This window comes from Giraffa tippelskirchi, chromosome 10 (genome assembly GCF_054371585.1).
Source record: "Giraffa tippelskirchi isolate mGirTip1 chromosome 10, T2T-mGirTip1v1.2.pri, whole genome shotgun sequence".
Classification (NCBI taxonomy): Eukaryota; Metazoa; Chordata; class Mammalia; order Artiodactyla; family Giraffidae; genus Giraffa; species Giraffa tippelskirchi.
The window spans coordinates 21,630,802-21,652,723 of NC_137284.1; the positions used below are offsets into that span (position 1 = coordinate 21,630,802).

Sequence of the window (21,922 nt, forward strand, 5' to 3'; positions counted from 1 at the left end):
TTTCTGCATGACCTTTCCTATCAAACACAGTGATACATGCCTTGCAAGCCATTTTGAACAAATGTTAGTCTTTAATAAATTAAATTTACTAAAGGCTGAGATGCTTCTTTGTATAATTGTTTTTTGATGTGCTTTTCATCAATTAAAGAAAATTAAAATCCTGAGTACTTGGCTTTGCTGGGTAAAGTGTAAATAAAAGACTAATACTAAAAGTTCTATTTTATTAAATGTAAATATTTAATATATTCTAGACATGAGCAGAATCTACATTTAACACAAATAACTTGGGTATAAGGCTTTGTTTACTCAAAATGAAGAAATTCTATAGAGATGATGGGCAGCATGTCCACTATAGTTAACCATACTATATTGAATAGTTGAAGTTTCCTATGATAGTGTCTTAAGTGTTCTCACCAGACATACAAAAAAAAAAGAAGAAGAAGAAGGAAAGAAAAGAAATATGAAAAAAAGGAAAGAAAATGGTTACTCTGTGAGGTGATGGTAATGTTAATTATCTGATTGAGGTGATCATTTTACATCGCATACATATGTGACAGCATCAAGTTGTACACCTTACATATGGACAATTTTTAACTGTCAATTATATTTTAAGAAGCTGCTTCAAAAAGGATGACTGGACCCTGGGAGGGCACGATCCAGGCCGTCCAGCCCCAGACGGCCCCTGCTGGGCAGTCTGGAAATTAAAAAAACAAAAGATGACTGAAGGCTGTCTTTACAGGTTCAGCTTCAAGGCCAAGAATTAATGTATTAGTGACCTATTGCTACATGAAACACAAAGCTTAGTGACTTAAAAATAACAATTTATTAGTATAAAAAGCAAATTGAAACTTTGATGGAAAATGCAGGTAAAACACAACTTGCCATTCATCCTTTGTTGAACATTTTTGTACTTTGTGGAGAAAATTTAAAAAAGAAAACTCACTTATTGAACTCTGCCCTCTTGAGATCTGATAACTATTTATTCTGCAAAAAAAGTATCATCGCTGAATGTAGAATATTTGTGTTTTCAGTTTGTCTGTGATGTTGATTTAGCACATGCAACCTTGGTTCAGAAACATCTGGGTTGGTATCTAAGATAGTCCACGACTTATGACTCCTCTGAAAACACTCTTATAGACTAAGGTCTGTTTTACTGGGTTTACTTCCTAGTCAAAAGTATAGTTATCATTTTTTAATTTACACAGCCTCTCACTCTCTAAAACTTTTAAAGATAATCAAGGATAAATAGGATGGCAGAATTATTAACTTGGACATCCTTTTATTATTAGTCATATGTGCAACAAAAATATTGTTTAATTTTTATATTAAAATCCAGAAATACTTAGAATAATCTAGCTACCTAAATGCTCCTTAAACACTGAAACTTTATGATCAGAAACTAGGGGCAAAAGTCCTAAAAAAGAGACCAAATCCTAGTTCCTTTCACAGTAAACTCCATGATTTTGGGCAAATTAAGTCCTTTGACCCTAACTTTCCTCATCAGTAGAAGACATCATCAGAGAATTAAAAGGTTTAAATAAGACTGCCTATATACTCTTTTCCTTTCAGACAGACTCTAACTTTCTTGAGCAGAGGGAGTATGTTTAACCACCCTGCCTCAACAACATTTCTGGCTCTCCTGGAAAATAATTAATGCCCTGCCTGGTATAATTGATATCCACTGTTTGTGGGATTAATGGATCAGTGTATGTATAAACAAGCAAGTTAATGAATGTGTTCAATGAGAAATTTGAAATCTGTCATCCCAAATATTTATTGAATATCCCAGGCATTTATCTAAGAAACTTCAATAGATGCTGAGTACTATGAGACACACATTTCAAGTTACAGCTAAACGTTCTTTTTGACCTCAGTTTGTTTCTTACCCCTTTAGTGAAAGGCTCTCAGTCGTGTCCAACTCTTTGCAACCCCATGGACTATGCAGTCCATGGAATTCTCCAGGCCAGAATACTGGAGTGGGTAGCCTTTCCTTTCTCCAGGGGATCTCCCAACCCATGGGATCAAACGCAGGTCTCCAGCATTGAAGGTGGATTCTTTACCAGCTGAGCCACAAGGGAAGCCCAAGAATACTGGAGTGGGTAGCCTATCCCTTCTCCAGCAGATCTTCTTGACCCAGAAATTGATCCGGGGTCTCCTGCACTGCAGGTGGATTCTTTACCAACTGAGCTATCAAGGAAGCCCTTACTCCTGGCAATAGGCCTTTATTTCCCCTACCCTTTGGAGGACAGCCCATCTGTAATCCATTGTACCATGTACCATGGCCACAGAGGTGGGCATGAGATTCAGCAGATTTGAATCTGGATCGGAGGCTCTCAGAAGCAATGGGCAGCTGAGGTTGAATCACCTGCTGGCAGGGCCCTGAGGATGCACCACAAGTTCTTACTGCTGAGGAGCTGCCCTAGTTTTTAGCCTTCCATGAGTTTAGTTTTTCATCAATTTCATTAATTTTCTGAGCTAACCCAATTACTATTTCTTGATTATATCAAACTTTTTGCCTCAAATAATAAAATAATTCATTAATTAAGGCAACACATACACATGAAAAAGCAGTAAATACATAAATGTACCTATAAATACATGATATATGTGCCAAATGAATTTTTTAATTATTATATTATTCCATTGAAGTATATTTTACAAAGGAAATCATAAAAGATTTAGTCTTTAATCAGTTTCCTTCACTCTCTTTCTGTCTAGTTACTAAGGTATAATTATAACAAGCAGTTAATTGCTTCCTTGCTTAATAGGCTCTCTGACTTGGGGGATTAATACCCAAAGGAAGACCAAGGTTACTTAAAGCTTGTTTGGGAATTATTGCAGTTCCTAGAGTCAAGGAGGAAATTATTGCAAGAGAGAAAAGCACATTGAGATTTTTGGCATTCTATTTGAAAGTGATCGGAAAAGAGAATTCTGGAGATCTACCAGCAGACTGCAAGCTGATGGGAGTTTAGCAGGACAGGGCTGCTTCCTTCTCCTGCAGAAGGAGAGAAAAGCAACATTCAACTCAATAGTATCAGCCAGTTATGTTCCCTCTTTGCCTTGTAAGTGCCTAAATTTTGTTCTTTAAATTAAAAAAAAAAATACTAACTCTCACCCTCTCCCATATATCATTACCACCAAAATAAAGTAAAAATAGAGCTACAGCAAGATAGGGTTTTAGGCAGTAGAATTCATGGATTGATCCATGATTTGAAGACCTCAGTGTTGGAAAAGTTAAAGCAAGTTGGAAAAGATATGAGAAGTGCTCAAAAGATAGAAATTGGAAAGGAAACTTTACTATGTCTACCCCTGGGCTGTCTATTGCCATAAAGCTTTAGTTTAGTGGCTAAGTCACATCTGACTCCTTTGCACGCTTGATAGACTATAGCCCACTGGGTTCCTCTGTCTGTAGGATTTTCCTAGAAAGAATACTGGAGTGGGTTACCATTTCCTTCTCCCGGGGATCTTCCCTACCCAGGCATCCAACCCTAATCTCTTGGTTCTCCTGCATTGCAGGCAGATTCTACACAGATGAACCACCAAGAAAGTATTTACTAGAACTTCAATGTTCTTGGCAGAACTTCTAACTCTCAATTTTATTTTATTTTTTTTAAATGTAGGGAATTTATTAAATAAATTATAATACAGCCATTATATGGAATATCCTATAGTTGATTAAAAGTGAACAAGACTTACAAGATATATTAATCTGGAGAAGTTACAGAACAGCTTGTATAATATTTGTGTAAAACAATATGGTAAAGTAATATATACTTGTATTTGTTTGCATATGTATAAGATTGCATGGGGGAGATATACAAGAAGCTAATAATAGTTTTTCTATCTGGGGCATAAAAACTTGGCAGATGGGTGACAGTGGTGGGAGATAGATTTTTCACTGTATATTTTTGTACTTTTCAATTTAAGAACTTATAAATCTATTATCTATTTGTGAATAGCAAATACCTTTAAAAAGCAATACCTTTAAAATGAAAATATAAAAGAGAATACCAATTTATTGGAGCTGGGGAACTATAAATCTATGTGTGAGCTAACTCTCAATTTTAATATCATCTTTATATTTAAACAAATGTTGCTGTTGTTAAGTCCCTAACCATGTCGGACTTTTTGCCACGCCATGGACTATAGCATGCCTGGTTCCTCTGTCCTTCACTGTCTCCCAGAGTTTGCTCAAATTCATGTTCATTTGTCCATTGACTCGGCAATGCTTTCTAATTATCTCTTCCTCTACCACTCTCTTCTTTTTCCTTCAATCTTTCCCAGCATCAAGGTCTTTTCCAAGGAGTCAGCTCTTCAAATCAGCTGGCCAAAGTTTTGGAGATTCAGCTTCAGAAACAGTCCTTCCAATATTCAGTGTTGATTTCCTTTAGGATTGAGTGATGATGGAAGAATGTATTGGTGTTGTGTCTGTCAACAATCAGCCTCCACATTCGAGCTTTCCTGTCTTTGGTCTCCCCTAGACCTTCCTCCCAGGAACATGAGGAACCACACAGAGCTGAATGAGTTCATCCTACTGGGAATACCTCAGACAGAGGGACTGGAGACTGTGCTCATTGTCATCTTCTCATTTATTTACCTCTTCACCCTGCTGGGAAATTTGCTCATTCTTCTAGCAGCTGTCTCCTCCTCAACCCTTCACACTCCCATGTACTTCTTCTTGGGACTCCTAGCGATTTTGGACATGCTGTTCCCCTCTGTCACCTGTCCCAAGATGCTATTCTATCTCTCTGGCCAGAGCCGAGCCATATCTTATAAGGGATGTGCTGTTCAGCTCTTCTTCTATCATTTCCTGGGTTCTACGGAAGGCTGCCTCTATTCTGTGATGGCTTATGATCGCTTTGTTGCCATCTGTCACCCATTGAGGTATATGCTCATCATGAGACCTGGAGTCTGTGTTGGTTTGGTCATGGCAGCCTGGTTGGTGGGGTGTCTTCATGCCACCATCCTGACATCCTTTACCTTTCAGCTACCCTACTGTGGCCTCAATCGGGTGGACCACTTCTTCTGTGACATTCCTGCTGTCTTACCCCTGGCTTGTGCTGATAGCTCCCTGGCCCAGAGAGTGGGTTCCACTAATGTTGGCTTTCTGGCTTTAACACTTTGGTTGTGTGTTTGTGTCTCCTACACACGCATTGGGATTGCCATTTTGAGGATCCGTTCAGCAGAGGGCAGGCAGAAAGCTTTCTTTACCTGCAGTGCTCACCTCACTGCCATTCTTTGTGCCTTTGGACCTGTAATCATCATCTATCTGCAGCCCACACACAACCCTTTCCTTGGTGCCATGGTGCAAATTTTAAATAATATTGTCTCACCCATGTTGAACTCATTAATCTATTCCTTAAGGAACAAGGAGGTGAAAAGCTCACTAAAAAGAGTGTTCTATAATATAGTAGTCACTACTCTGGACTAAATTATGAGCTTTGTGAAAGATTTTAGATTTATTGTCTTTTAACATCATTCTCCTAATTCTTCTGGGTTTTTTTTTAATTTTTATTGGAATTTGTGCTTTATAATGTTGTGTTCATTTCTTCTATCCAGTCAAATCCACACATATATCCCTTCTCTTTTGGATTTCCTTCTCATTTAGGTCACCACAGAGCATTGAGTAGAGTTCCCTGTGCTACACAGTAGGTTCTTACTTTTTATCTATCTTATACATAATATCAATAGTGTATATATGTCAATTCCAATCTCCCAATTCATCCCACCACAGCCTTTCTGGCTTGGTATCCATACTTCTGTTCTCTACATCTGTGTCTCTATTTCTGCTTTGCAAATAAGATTGTCTATTTCTTTTTTTGTTTGTTTATGTTTTAATTTTTATTTTGTATTGGAGTATAGCCAGTTAACAATGTTGTGAGTTTCAGGTGAACAGCAAAGAGATTCAGCTATACATATACATGTATTGTTCTCCTCCAAACTCCCCTTTCTTTTAAATGAATAAAGAGATAGAAACTGCTTCCTCACACTTGTCTTATTCAGACCTAGTAAGCACTCTGTATGAGTTTATTAAAAGTATGAATGGGTACCACTTAGTGTTTTAAATCATGATGTAATTACATATTTGTTTAATGAAAACTGAAACATGATCCAAACAATTGGGGTACAGAACAACCACCTACACTAATTTAAATATATATTCTCATTAAAGTTGAGAATATATGAAAACCTATCCTGAATGAACTCTAACAACTTTTCTCAACTCAAATCAGTATTGTGATGATTGGCCTTACAAAACAATTAAATCAGTTTAAATCTTTCCTGTACCTAAAACTTCAGTATAGCACACATCATAAAATTTTACTTAAAAATATGTGCACACAAATACATGCAAACATCAATTATTAAAATCTTTTTCTATCAACAACACAATAATAACAAAAACAAAGAACTTGATTCAAAAAAGTGGACAGAATATCTCAACAGATATGTCTTCAAAGAAGACATACAAGTGGTAATAAACACATGAAAAGACATTCAACTTTGCTCATTATTAGAGAAATGCACATAAAAACTACAATGAGATATCACCTAACACTGGTCAGAATGGCCATCATCAAAAAAATCTACAAGCAATAAATGTTGGAAAGGGTGTGGAGAAAAGGGAACCCTCCTACACTGTTGGTGGGAATGTAAATTGATACAGACACTATGTACGACAGTATGGAGATTCCTTAAAAAAACAAGGAATAAAACTACCATACGACTCAGCAATCCCACTACTGGTCATTTCCTGGAAGAAACCATAATTGAAAAAGGTAGATGTTCCTCCATATCATTGCATCACTATTTACAACAGCAAGGACGTGGAGGCAATCTTTATGTCCATCAGGAGATGAATGGATAAAGAAGCTGTGGTACATATATACAATGGAATATTACTCAGACATAAAAATCAATGCATTTGAGACAGTTCTCATCAGGTGGATGAACCTAGAGCATGTTATAAAAGTGAAATTAGTCAGAAAGAGAAAGACAAACACCATATATTAGCACATATATATGGAATCTAGAAAGATGACACTGATGAACCTATTTGCAGGGCAGCAATGGAGATGCAGACATGGAGAGCAGACTTGTGGACACCAGGGAGGGCAGGAGAGGGTGGGAAAAATGGAGAGAGTGGCATAGAAGAGTATACTAGCATATGTAAAATATCCAGTGGGAATTGTTATATGACACAGGGAGCTCAAACTGGGACTCTGTGACAACCTAGAGGGGTGGGGTGAAGGGGGAGGTTCAAGAGGGAGGGGACATATGCATACCTATGGCTAATTCGAGTTGATGTATGGCAGAAACCAATACAACATTTAAAGCTATTATCCTTCAATTAAAAACAAATACATTTAAAAAAACAAACAACTTGATTAAAAAGGGGGTAAAGGACTTAAAGACATTATGCAAAGAAAACAAGAAGCATACAGAAAGATGCATAATATCACTGCTATTCAGTCAGTTCAGTCACTCAGTCATGTCAGACACTGTGACTCCATAGACTACAGCACTCCAGGCTTCTCTGTTCATCACCAGCTCCCACAGATTGCTCAAAGTCATGTCCATCAAGTTGTTGATGCCATCCAACCATCTCATTCTCTGTCTTCCCTTTCTCCTCTTGCCTTCAATCTTTCCCAGCATCAAGGTCTTTTCCAGTGAATCAGTTCTTCACATCAGGTGGCGGAAGTATTGGAGTGTCAGCCCTTCCAATGACTATTCTGGACTGATTTCCTTTAGGATTGACTGGTTTGATCTCCTTGCAGTCCAAGGGACTCTCAAGAGTCTTCTCCAACACCACAGGTCAAAAACATCAATTCTTTGCCTCTCAGCTTTCTTTACAGTCCAAGTCTCACATCCATACATGACTTGGAAAAACCATAGCTTTGACTGGATGGACCTTTGCCAGTAAAGTAATGTCTCTACTTTTTAATGTGCTGTCTAGGTTTTTCATAGTTTTTCTTCCAAGGAGCACGTATCTTTTAATTTCATGGCTGCAGTCTCCACTTGTAGTGATTTTGGAGCCCCCCAAAATAAAGTCTCTCAATGGGTTTCCATTGTTTCCCATGTTTTCCTATTTGCCATGAAGTTATGGGACCAGATGCCATAATCTTAGTTTTTTGAATTTTAAGCCAGCTTTTTCACTCTCCTCTTTCACCTTCATCAAGAGGCTCTTTAGTTCCTGGTGTCATCTGCATATCTGAGGTTATTGATATTTCTCCCGGCAATCTTGATTCCAGCTTGTGCCTCATCCAGTCTGGCATTTAGCTTGATGTACTCTGCTGCTGCTGCTAAGTCGCTTTAGTCATGTCCGACTCTGTGCGACCCCATAGACGGCGGCCGACCAGGCTCTGCCTTCCCTGGGATTCTCCAGGCAAGAACAGTGGAGTGGGTTGCAATTTCTGTCTCTAATGCATGAAAGTGAAAAGTGAAAGTGAAGTCACTCAGTCGTGTCCGACTCTTCTCGACCCCATGGACTGTAGCCTACCAGACTCCTCCGTCCATGGGATTTTCCAGGCAAGAGTACTGGAGTGGGTTGCCCTTGATGTACTCTGCATATAAGTTAAATAAACAAGGTGACAATATACAGCCTTGACGTACCCCTTTTCCAACTTGGAACCAGTCCACTGTTCCATGTCTGGTTCTAACTGTTGCTTCTTGACCTGCATACAGGTTTCTCAGGAGGCAGGTCAGATGGTCTGGCATTCCCATCTCTTTAAGAATTTTCCACAGCTTTTTGTGATCCACACAGTCAAAGGCTTTAGTGTAGTGAATGAAGCAGAAATAGATATTTTTCTGGAATTCTCTTGCTTTTTCTATGATCCAGTGGGTGTTGGCAATTGGATTTCTGGTTTCTCTGCCTTTCCTAAAACCAGCTTGAACATCTGGAAGTTCTCGGTTCATGTACTGTTGAAGAGTAGCTTGGAGAATTTTGAGCATTACTTTGCTAGTGTGTGAGATGAGTGCAATTGTGTGGTAGTTTGAACATTCTTTCACATTGAAAACTCAGCAGTGGCCACAGGACTGGAAAAGGTCAGTTTTCATTCCAATCACTGCCATTACGGAAATGCATATCAAATGCACAAGGCAATGTCACCTAACACCCATTAGAATGGCTTTTTGAAACAAAAAAAGGAAAACAAATGTGGAGAAATTTTGGAACCATTGTGTGCTATTGGTGGAAACTATAAAATGGTGCAACCACTATGGAAAACAGTAAGGAAATTTCTCAATAAATTTAAAAACAACATTACCCAATGATTTGAAAATTATCCTTCTGAGTACACATTAAAAAGTTTCCTGAACACTCATACTTATAACATGTTCAAAGCAGCATTATTCACAATAGGTAGGAAGTGGAAGTTATTTGTGTCCATTAACTTTAAATGGATAGTCAAAATATAGTATACACATACATGGAATATTATTTCCACTTTAAAAGGAAGGAAATTGCTGAGAACAAGATGGCGGGGGAGTAGGTGGATGTGGAGTACATCTCTGTCCATGGATACATCAAAAATACACCTTCAGACACAGAAGTGTATTTAGAACACCAGCTGAGAGCAGACAGGAGTACTTGACCAGTGGAAAAGAAGATATAGAACCATGCAAAACTCAGTAGGACAAAGGAACTGGGGGGAAAAACAGGAGTGTTAGTAGGACTGGACCTGCCCTCCTCGGTGGGTGGGGGAACTGAATCATGAGTCCGACCCTGCAGCCGTGGAAGCAGCAGCCATGGAAGCAAGGCAATACTGCTGAGTCACACGTAGGGTGTGAAGCCATCACCATAGCTTCTCTCTCTCCGCACGCCAGAATCAGCAGCTGAACAATAGAGAGCCTAACCCATCAAACGCCTGATACACTGAACTACAGAGTAGGACCCCATCCAGGGTGCTCTTTTAAGTGCCTGCTGCACCCATCTACAGAGTAGGACCCCAGTCGGGGGGGGCCTCTATGTGCCTGATGCGCAGAACAGCAGAGAAGGACCCCAGGCAAGGGAGCCCTCTAAGTGCCTAAACCTGTGGAGCTACAGAGAAAGACTAGCCAAAGAGGCCCTCTGATCACCAGCTACAAGAGGCTTGAAGAAAGACTCTGATAGGGCTGTAACTCCCACCACAGAGGCAGTCTGTGTCCCTGCACACTTGGAGCTGCCAGGGTCCCCACAAGCCAAGCAGCTGTGCCACCTTCATGCTCAACTCTCACTGGTGCAGAGCTGCCTCAGGCAAAAAAAAGTCTTATGTTTATGCGCGCAGGGTCACTTTGGTCATGTCCAACTCTTTGCCACTCTGTAGATTGTGGCCTGCCAGGCTTCTCTGTCAGAAAGGGGGTTTTCCAGGCAAGAATACTGGAGTATATTGGCCAATAGTGGTTGCCATACCCTTCTAGAGCACTATATTTCCTACTACCTTAGCTGCCAACCCCTCTGAGTACCTGGTGCTGCCAGAACCCTTGCACCCAAGCATCTGCACCACCTCCACACCTGGCCATCATAGGGACAAACCCAAGCCCTTCAGGGCAGCCTCAAGAGCTAAACCCCAGTGGACGACTCACCTACAGAGGTGGAAATAAAACCACAATTGAAACCCAGAGGTAGTGTGACTAAGGAAGAAGACCCAAAACCTTCCAACCAGCTGTACAAGATCAACCAGGCAGACTCTGTGTCTATGGAATATATAAAAAGTCATTGAGAGCTTCCACAAAAGAAAACGCACTAGCTCTGATAGCTGTGGACATTGGAGGCAAGAACACACAGGAGTAGGACCAGATTGGAATCTGAGCTGCCCCCACAGCAGGTACAGAGATCAGTACACTGTTGGAGGGCATCCTAGAGAGGTAAGGTGGACTGTGATTCCCAGCACGGGAAAGGACTCTGATAGCAGTGACTCAATAAAAACACTTATTATTCTTATTTTTTGACTTGCTCTGTAGATTCTTTTGGATTTTTTCTTTTTTTTTCTCTCTTTTTTTCCCCCTCTGTTGTAGTTGTCAATTTTATTAGTGCTAAGAAATCCAATTAAGCTTTCGAGCTTTTTTTTTCCTTTTTCTTCAGTCACATTTTTTATTGTCATAAACCTCTCCTTCTCCCTCTATATTGGGCTTTTGCAGTTCTGTGGACTTTTCCTCTTTTTTTTTCTTTTCTCTTTTTTTAATTTTAATTTTTAAGCCTATTATTATTATTCTACATTTATTCATTTGTTTGCTTTTCCTACTGTTCTTTACCCCTTGCAGTTAATCTTTAACCTATATAAACCTTCTTTATCTATCTCTATTTAACTTTGTATATTTATTCTTTCTTTCTTTTCTTTCTCTCCTTTCCTCTCAATGTATTTGTTAGTTTTATTTTCATTGCTTTATTTCCCAATTGGCACCTTGCTTTAGTTATGTTTTCCAGTTTGTGCTTTAATTAGTTTTGTTCTGGTAGATAAAATTTTTGGTTTCCTTTGTTCACTGGGTCAATCTATTGTACTTAATTTTTGTTGAAATGTTTTGATTTTGTTTATGATTTTGAATATGTGTATATTCAGTCACACTTTCTATTGTTGTTATAAAACTCTATCTCTACATTGGGCTTTTGCAGCTGTGTGGAATTTTCCTTTTTTTCCCTTCTTTCTTTCTTCTTCCATTTTTTTCTCTTTTCTCTTTTCTATAATTTTAATTTTTTTAAACCTATTGTAATTGTTCTACATTTATTCCTTGGTTTGCCTTTCCTACTATTTTCTCCTTGCAGTTAACCTTTAATGCATATAAACCTTCTTCATCTACTTCTATTTAACTTTGCATATCTATTCTTTGTTTCTTTTCTTTCTTCCTTTTCCTATCAAAAAATTTGTGAGGCGGGGCTAAGATGGCGGAGGAATAGGACGGGGAGACCACTCTCTCCTCCACAAATTTATCGAAAGAACATCTGAACGCTGAGCAAACTTCACAAAACTACTTCTGAAGGCTGGCAGAGGACGTCAGGCTTCCACAAAGACAGCGCATTATCTTCAAAAGAGGTAGGAGAAATTATAAAAGATAAAAAGAGAGACAAAAGAGTTAGGGACGGAGACCCGTCCCGGGGAGGGAGTCGTAAAAGAGGAGGAATTTCCAAGCACCAGGAAACCCTCTCACCGGCGGGTGTGGGGGAAGATTTCTTATCTCGGAGGGCAACGTAACTGGGAGGAAAAAATAAATAAAACCCACAGATTACGTGCCTAAAGCAACTCCCAGCAAAGAACCCCAGACGCTCGCATCATCCGCCACCAGCAAGTGGGGGCTGAACGGAGAGGAGCGGGCGGCACTGCCTAGGGTAAGGACCGGGCCCGAGTGCCCTGAGGGCAATCTGAGGGAGCTAACGTGAGATAGTAACCTAAACTGTGGGACAGCCAGAGAGAGAGAACTATCTCGCGAAAAGCCCAACTCTAAGGCACTGCCGGCCCGCTCACAGAACAAAGGACTGAGCGATACCAGAGGAGAGCTAGCCGGCTGCGGACCGCCCCATTCCCCGCCGGACACAGCGGGCAGGCGGGGCCGCCCAGAACTGGAAAGGGGCAAACTCGGCCCCAGAGAGGGCACCCCCTACCAAACTGCAAACAGGCTCCCAGTTTCTAAGCAAAGACTGCCTGAGATCCCGGAGGGTCGACAGCCGCCGGGAGGGTCGCAGCCAGAGACCAGCTCCCCAGAACCGATACAAAGCACACCGGAGCCGGGCGCGCTCGTAAACCGAGGCGGGGACCAGGGAGGTGATAAGCCACACCGCCCCAACAGGGGGGAGCGCGCTCGCCAAACTCCTGGCCGCCTGAGCAGCTCCGACCGGGAACGGCACAAGCCGTGGGCGAAACCGAGTCTGCGCCTTTGTGGAGTAACCGGGAGCCTGAACCTGAGCGGCTTAGACCTGGGAAGTGCACGCATCTCAGGGCCCACTCCCCGGCCCACTCCCCTGCTGAGTAACCTGAAGCCTGAGCAGGGTACACGGGGAAAGCACACACGCCGTGAGCGGGGGCGAACCCAGTGCGGCCGAGACACTGCGAGCTCACCACACACGCCAGGTTGGCAGTGTTCCTTCCTCCCCACAGCACGATTGAACAAGCGAACCTAAAGAGACCACCTCCACCCCTTTGTTGCAGGGCGGAAATTAGATACTGAAGAGACCTCCAAACAGAAGCCAAATAAACAGAGGGAAGCGCTTTGGAAGTGACAGGCCAACAGATTAAAATCCCTGTAGTTAATACCAACTGCATTGAAAAGGACCTATAGATCTTGAAAAGTATAATCAAGAACAAGGATCTATCTGAAACTGAGCAGACCCCACACTGCTCACAACAGCTCCAGAGAAAGTCCGGGATATATATATTTTTTACTATTATTATTATTTTTTTTTAATTAAAAAAATTTTTTTCTCTTCTTTCGTTTTTCTTCAAGTCCTCTATTACACCTTTAACTTTCATTTTCATAACCCACTATTAACTTGCAAAAAAAAAACCCTATTTTTGAAGCAAACTGCATACGTATATCTTATACCTTTTGTGTTTTCTTTTTTTAATGTTTTTTTCCTGTTTTACTTTTTTATTGTTTCTTTTTTTTTACTGTTTTACTGTTTTACTGTTTTTTTTCTTTTTACACTGTTTCCTTTTTCTTTTTTTTTTATATTGTAAGTTTTATAAGAGTCTAACCTCTACTCTAGATTTTTAATCTTTGTTTTACATATTTGATATCAATTTTGTACATTTAAGAACCCAATCTTTAGGACCCATTTTTACTCAGGAGTGTGATCACTGGCCTGATTACTCTCTCCCCCTATTGATGCTCTTTTTTCTCCCCCAGGGAACCTCTATCTCCCACCCTCCTCCTTCTCTTCTCAACCCAATTCTGTGAATCTCTGAGGGTGTTCTGGGTACCGGAGAACACTTCAGGAACAGGATACTGCCCAGATCTCTCTCTCCCTTCTTGATTCCTCCCTTTCTACTCATGCTCACCTCTATTACCTTCCTCCCTCCTCTCTATGTATCTCTGTGAACCACGCTGAGGGTTCCAAACTGTGGAAAGCACAGAGGGAAGTGCTTACTGGCTAGATTGCTCTCTCCACATTTGAATTCCCCTCTTCCCCTCCTGGTCACCTCAACCCCCCCCCCCCACCTCATCTCTCCATGTAACTCAGTGAACCTTTCTGGGTATCCCTCACTGTGGAGAATCTTTTCACCATTAACCTAAAAGTTTTATTATTGAGGCTGTATGGAAGGAGAAGTCTTGAGGCTACTGCAAGAATAAGACTGAAAGCCAGGCGAAACGTTAATTAATAAGAGACCATCCAATAGCCTCCACATATACACTGAAACCAAGCTCCACCCAAGAGCCAACAAGTTCCAGAGCAAGACATACCACACAAATTCTCCAGCAACGCAGGAACATAGACCTGAGCATCAATATACAGGCTGCCCAGAGGCACACCAAATCCATAGACATCTCAAAAATTAATACTGGTCACTCCATTGCACTCTAGAGAGCAGAAATCCAGCTCCACCCACCAGAACACCGACACAAGCTCCCCCAACCAGGAAGCCTTGACAAGCCACCTGTCCAACCCCAACCACAGTGAGGAACCTCCACAATAAAGAGGAACTTCATACTACCAGAATACAGAAGGACCACGCCTAACACAGCAATCTAAACAAGATGAAAAGGCAGAGAGATACTCAGCAAGTAAAGGAAAATGAGAAATGCCCACAAAACCAAACAAAAGAGGAGGAGATAGGGAATCTATCTGAAAAAGAATTTAGAATAATGATAATAAAAATGATCCAAAATCTTGAAAGCAAAATGGAGTTACAGATAAATAGCCTGGAGACAAGAATTGAGAAGATGCAAGAAATGTTTATCAAGGACTTAGAAGAAATAAAAAGGAGTCAATATAGAATGAATAATGAAATAAAGGAGATAAAAGACACTCTGGAGGGAACCAACAGTAGAATAACGGAGACAGAAGATAGGATAAGTGAGGTAGAAGATAGAATGATGGAAATAAACGAAGCAGAGAGGAAAAAAGAAAAAAGAATCAAAAGAAATGAGGAAAACCTCAGGGACCTCTGGGACAATATGAAACGCCCCAACATTCGAATCATAGGAGTCCCAGAAGAAGAAGATAAAAGGAAAGGCCATGAAAAAATACTCGAGGAGATAATAGTTGAAAATTTCCCTAAAATGAGGAAAGAAATAGTCACAGAAGCCCAAGAAACCCAGAGAGTTCCAAACGGGATAAACCCAAGGCGAAACACCCCAAGACACATATTAATCAAATTAACAAAGATCAAACACAAAGAACAAATATTAAAAGCAGCAAGGGAAAAACAACAAATAACACACAAGGGGATCCCCATAAGGATAACAGCTGATCTTTCAATAGAAACCCTTCAGGCTAGAAGGGAATGGCAGGACATACTTAAAGTAATGAAAGAGAATAATCTACAACCCAGATTACTGTACCCAGCAAGGATCTCATTCAGATATGAAGGAGAATTCAAAAGCTTTATAGACAAGCAAGAGCTGAGGGAATTCAGCACCACCAAACCAGCTCTCCAACAAATGCTAAAGGATCTTCTCTAAACAGGAAACACAGAAAGGATGTTTCAACACGAACTCAAAACAACAAAGTAAATGGCAACGGGATCATACTTTTCAATAATTACCTCAAATGTAAATGGGTTGAATGCCCCAACCAAAAGACAAAGGCTTGCTGAATGGATACAAAAACAAGACCCCTATATATGCTGTCTACAAGAGACCCACCTCAAAACTAGGGACACACACAGGCTGAAAGTGAAGGGATGGAAAAACATATTTCATGCAAATGGAGACCAAAAGAAAGCAGGAGTCGCAATACTCATTTCAGATAAAATAGACTTTAAAATAAAGGATGTGAAAAGGGACAAAGAAGGACACTACATAAAGATCAAAGGATCAATCCAAGAAGAAGACGTAACAATCATAAATATATATGCACCCAACATAGGAGCACCACAATATATAAGGAAAATACAAGTATGAAAGGGGAAATTAACAATAACACAATAATAGTGGGAGACTTTAATACTCCACTCACGCATATGGATAGATCAACTAAATAGAAAATTAACAAGGAAACACAAACTTTAAATGATACAATAGACAAATTAGATTTAATTGATATTTACAGGACTTTCCACCCCAAAACAATCAATTTTACCTTTTTCTCAAGTGCACATGGAACTTTCTCCAGGATAGATCACATCCTGGGCCATAAATCTAGCCTTGGTAAATTCAAAAAAATTGAAATCATCCCAGCCATCTTCTCTGACCACAATGCAGTAAGATTAGACCTCAATTACAGGAAAAAAACTATGAAAAATTCCAACATATGGAGGCTAAACAACACGCTTCTGAATAACCAACTAATCACAGAAGAAATCCAAAAAGAAATAAAATTATGCATAGAAACGAATGAAAATGAAAACACAACAATCCAAAAACTATGGGACACTGTAAAAGCAATACTAAGGGGAAGGTTCATAGCAATACAGGCGTACCTCAAGAAACAAGAAAAAAATCAAATAAATCAACTAACTCTACACCTAAAGCAACTAGAGAAGGAAGAAATGAAGAACCCCAGGGTCAGTAGAAGGAAAGAAATCTTAAAAATTAGGGCAGAAATAAATGCAAAAGAAACAAAAGAGACCATAGCAAAAATCAACAAAACTAAAAGCTGGTTTTTCGAGAAGATAAACAAAATTGACAAGCCATTAGCCAGACTCATCAAGAAACAAAGGGAGAAGAATCAGATCAACAAAATTAGAAATGAAAATGGAGAGATCACAACAGACTCCACAGAAATACAAAGGATCATAAGAGACTACTACCAACAGCTATATGCCAATAAAATGGACAACTTGGAAGAAATGGACAAATTTTTAGAAAAGTATAACTTTACAAAACTGAACCAGGAAGAAATAGAAGATCTTAACAGACCCATCACAAGCACGGAAATCGAAACTGTAATCAGAAATCTTCCAGCAAACAAAAGCCCAGGACCAGACGGCTTCACAGCGGAATTCTGCCAAAAATTTAGAGAAGAGCTAACACCTATCCTACTCAAACTCTTCCAGAAAATTGCAGAAGATGGTAAACTTCCAAACTCATTCTATGAGGCCACCATCACCCTAATTCCAAAACCAGACAAAGATGTCACAAAAAAGGAAAACTACAGGCCAATATCACTGATGAACATAGATGCAAAAATCCTTAATAAAATTCTAGCAAACGGAATCCAACATAATATTAAAAAGATCATACATCATGACCAAGTGGGCTTTATCCCAGGAATGCAAGGTTTTTTTAACATCCGCAAATCAATCAATGTAATACACCACATTAACAAATTGAAAGAAAAAAACCATATGGTTATCTCAATAGATGCAGAAAAAGCCTTTGACAAAATTCAGCATCCATTTATGATAAAAACCCTCCAGAAAGCAGGAATAGAAGGAACATATCTCAACATAATAAAAGCTCTATATGACAAACCCACAGCAAACATTATCCTCAATGGTGAAAAATTGAAAGCATTTCCCCTAAAGTCAGGAACAAGGCAAGGATGCCCACTTTCACCACTACTATTCAACATAGTTTTGGAAGTTTTGGCCACAGCAATCAGAGCTGAAAAAGAAATAAAAGGAATACAGATAGGAAAAGAAGAAGTAAAACTCTCCCTGTTTGCAGATGACATGATCCTCTACATAGAAAACCCTAAAGACTCTACTAGAAAATTACTAGAGTTAATCAATGAATATAGTAAAGTTGCAGGATATAAAATTAACACACAGAAATCCCTTGCATTCCTATACTCCAATAATGAGAAAACAGAAAGAGAAATTAAGGAAACAATACCATTCACCATCGCAACAAAAAGAATAAAATACTTAGGAATATATCTACCTAAAGAAACAAAAGACTTATATATAGAAAACTATAAAACACTGATGAAAGAAATCAAAGAGGACACAAACAGATGGAGAAATATACCGTGTTCATGGATTGGAAGAATTAATATAGTGAAAATGAGTATACTACCCAAAGCAATCTATAGATTCAATGCAATCCCTATCAAGCTACCAATGGTATTTTTCACAGAACTAGAACAAATCATCTCACAATTTGTATGGAAATATAAGAAACCTCGTATAGCCAAAGCAATCTTGAGGAAGAAGAATGGAACTGGAGGAATCAACCTGCCTGACTTCTGGCTCTACTACAAAGCCACAGTCATCAAGACAGTATGGTACTGGCACAAAGATAGAAATATAGATCAATGGAACAAAATAGAAAGCCCAGAGATAAACCCAGGCACATATGGACACCTTATCTTCGACAAAGGAGGCAAGAATATACAATGGAGAAAAGACAATCTCTTTAACAAGTGGTGCTGGGAAAACTGGTCAACCACTTGTAAAAGAATGAAACTAGAACACTTCCTAACACCATACACAAAAATAAACTCAAAATGGATTAAAGATCTAAACGTAAGACCAGAAACTATAAAACTCCTAGAGGAAAACATAGGCAAAACACTCTCCGACATAAATCACAGCAGGATCTTCCATGACCCACCTCCCAGAATATTGGAAATAAAAGCAAAAATAAACAAATGGGACCTAATTAAAATTAAAAGCTTTTGCACAACAAAGGAAACTATAAGCAAGGTGAAAAGACAGCCTTCAGAATGGGATAAAATAATAGCAAACGAAGCAACAGACAAACAATTAATCTCAAAAATATACAAGCAACTCCTGCAGCTGAATGCCAGAAAAATAAACGACCCAATCAAAAAATGGGCCAAAGAACTAAACAGACATTTCTCCAAAGAAGACATACAGATGGCTAACAAACACATGAAAAGATGCTCAACATCACTCATTATTAGAGAAATGCAAATCAAAACCACAATGAGGTATCATTTCACACCAGTCAGAATGGCTGCTATCCAAAAGTCTACAAGCAATAAATGCTGGAGAGGGTGTGCAGAAAAGGGAACCCTCTTACACTGTTGGTGGGAATGCAAACTAGTACAGCCACTATGGAGAACAGTGTGGAGATTCCTTAAAAAACTGGGAATAGAACTGCCATATGACCCAGCAATCCCACTGCTGGGCATATACACCGAGGAAACCAGAATTGAAAGAGACGTGTGTACCCCAGTGTTCATCGCAGCACTGTTTACAATAGCCAGGACATGGAAGCAACCTAGATGTCCATCAGCAGACGAATGGATAAGGAAGCTGTGGTACATATACACAATGGAATATTACTCAGCCATTAAAAAAAATACATTTGAATCGGTTCTACTGAGATGGATGAAACTGGAGCCCATTATACAGAGTGAAGTAAGCCAGAAAGAAAAACAACAATACAGTATACTAATGCATATATATGGAATTTGAAAGATGGTAACGATAACCCTATATGCGAGACAGAATAAGAGACACAGATGCATAGAACAATTTTATGGACTCTGAGGGAGGTGAGGGTGGGACGTTCTGGGAGAATAGCATTGAAACATGTATATTATCATATGTGAAACAGAACACCATTCCTTGTTCGATGCATGAGACAAGGGCTCAGGGCCGGGGCAATGGGATGACCCAGAGGCATGGGTTGGGGAAGGAGGTGGGTGGGGGGTCCAGGAAGGGGAACACATGTAAACCCATGGCTGATTCATGTCAATGTGTGGCAGAAACTATTACAATATTGTAAAGTAGTTAGCCCCCAACTAAAATAAAATAAATAAATAAATAAATAAATGCACAATGAAAAAAAAATTTGTTAGTTTCTTTTTTCATTGCTTTATTCCCCATCTGGCACCTTGCTTTAGTTTAGTTTCCCAGTTTCTGCTTGTTAGTTTTGTTCTTAACAGGTAAATATAATTTTTTATTTTCTTTGTTCAACAGATCAATCTACTGTACTTTATTTTTGTTGGACTGTTTTCACTTTGCTCATGGGTGTGTATGTATATTCCATTATTTTAATTATTATTTGCCTGATTTTGTAACTGTCATTGGTCTGGGGTTCATCTTTGGTTTCTCATTTTTTGATATTTGTTTTACTCTCCCTTAATGTCACAACAAACCACTTGTGGAATCTTCATTCCTGACCAGAGATCAAACCCTGAGCCTTTGGAGTGGGAGCACTGACTCCAAAACCCTACACTACCAGAGAACTAGCCCTAGGAAGTATCAAATAGTGAGAACTCACACAAAGGACACCACTTGAATACAAGACCTGGCATCACCCAACCACCAGTAGTACCCCATGTAGGACACTTCATCTAAACAACAAACAAAACAAAACTACAAACCTATTCATCAACAAACAGAAGTACCACCACACTGAGCCTTGCCCATCAGATGAAAAACAAACAAACAAAAACTCAGCACAAATATTACCCTATACAAATCTCACACAAATCACTGGACCAACCTTAGGAGGGCAGAAACCAAAAGGAAGAAAGAATTCAACCTTATTCAATGAAAGAATTCAACTTGCCTTGAAGCCTGGGAAAAGGAGACCTCAAACACAATAACTTTTTTTTTTAAATGAAAAGGCAGAGAAATACTGCACAAATGAAGGAACAAACTAGAAACACAGAAGTCCAAATAAATGAAGAGGAAATAGGAAAATTACCTGGAAAAGAATTCAGAATAATGATAGTAAAGATGATCAAAACCCTTGAAAACAAAATAGAGAAAATGCAAGAATCAATTAACAAAGATCTAGAAGAATTAAAGAATAAGCATACAGAGACAAACAACACAATTACTGAAATTAAAAATACTCTAGAAAGAATCAATAGCAGAATATCTAAAGCAGGAGAATGAATCAGTGAGCTGTAAGATAAAATGGTGGAAATAACTTCTAAAGAGCAAAATAAAGTAAAAAAATGAAAAGAGCTCAGGACAGTCTCAGAGACCTCTGGGGCTATATCAAACACACCAACATTCGAATTTTATGGGTCCCAGAGTAAGAACAGAAAAACAAAGGGCATGAGAAAATTTTTGAAGAGATTATAGTTGAAAATTTCCCCAACATGGAAAAGAAAATAGCCAATCAAGTCCAGGAGGCACAAAGAGTCCCTTACAGGATAAACCCAAGGAGAAACATGCCAAGACACACACTAATCAAACTAACAAAGACTAAACACAAAGAAAGAATATTAAAAGCAGCAAGGGAGAAGCAACAAGTAACATACAAGGGAAGCTCTATATGCTTAACCACTGATCTTTCAGCAGAAACTCTGCAGGCCAGAAGGGAATGGCAAGATATATTTAAAGTACTGAAAAGGAAAAATCTACAACCAAGATTCCTGTACCCAGCAAGGATCTCATTCAAAATTGATGGGGAAATAAAAAAATTTTCAGACAAGCAAAAGTTAAGAGAATTCAATACTTCCAAACCAGTTTTACAACAAATGTTAAATGGACTTTTATAGTCAAGAAATACAACAGAATAAAAAATATCTACAAAATCAACCCCAAACAATTAGAAAATGGCAATAGGAACATATATATCAATAATTATTTTAAATGTAAGTGGATTAAATGCTCCAACCAAAAGACACAGACTGGCTGAATGGATGCAAAAACAAGACCCATATATTTGCTGTCTACAAGAAACCCACTTCAGACCTCAAGACACATATAGGCTAAAAGTGAGAGGATGGAAAAATATATTCCATTCAAATGGGAAGCAAAAGAAAGCTGGAGTAGCAATCCTCATATCAGACAAAATAGACCTTAAAATAAAGAAGGTTACATGAGGTAAGGACAGACACTATATAATGGTCAAGGGATCAATCCAAGAGGAAAACATAACAATTGTAAATATCTATGCACAAAACATAGGAGCACCT

The 21,922-nt window shown here is 39.2% G+C and overlaps 1 protein-coding gene across 1 annotated transcript; it reads left to right on the top strand.

Annotated features, from left to right (window-relative positions):
- Positions 1–4,498: 4,498 nt before the first annotated feature.
- Positions 4,499–12,069, top strand: LOC145523246 (olfactory receptor 10N1-like). Its single transcript, XM_081533208.1, has 2 exons — positions 4,499–5,410; positions 11,966–12,069. Exons 1-2 carry the CDS (start codon positions 4,499–4,501, stop codon positions 12,029–12,031), a joined length of 978 nt encoding a protein of 325 aa, XP_081389334.1. The 3' UTR covers positions 12,032–12,069.
- Positions 12,070–21,922: the final 9,853 nt, after the last annotated feature.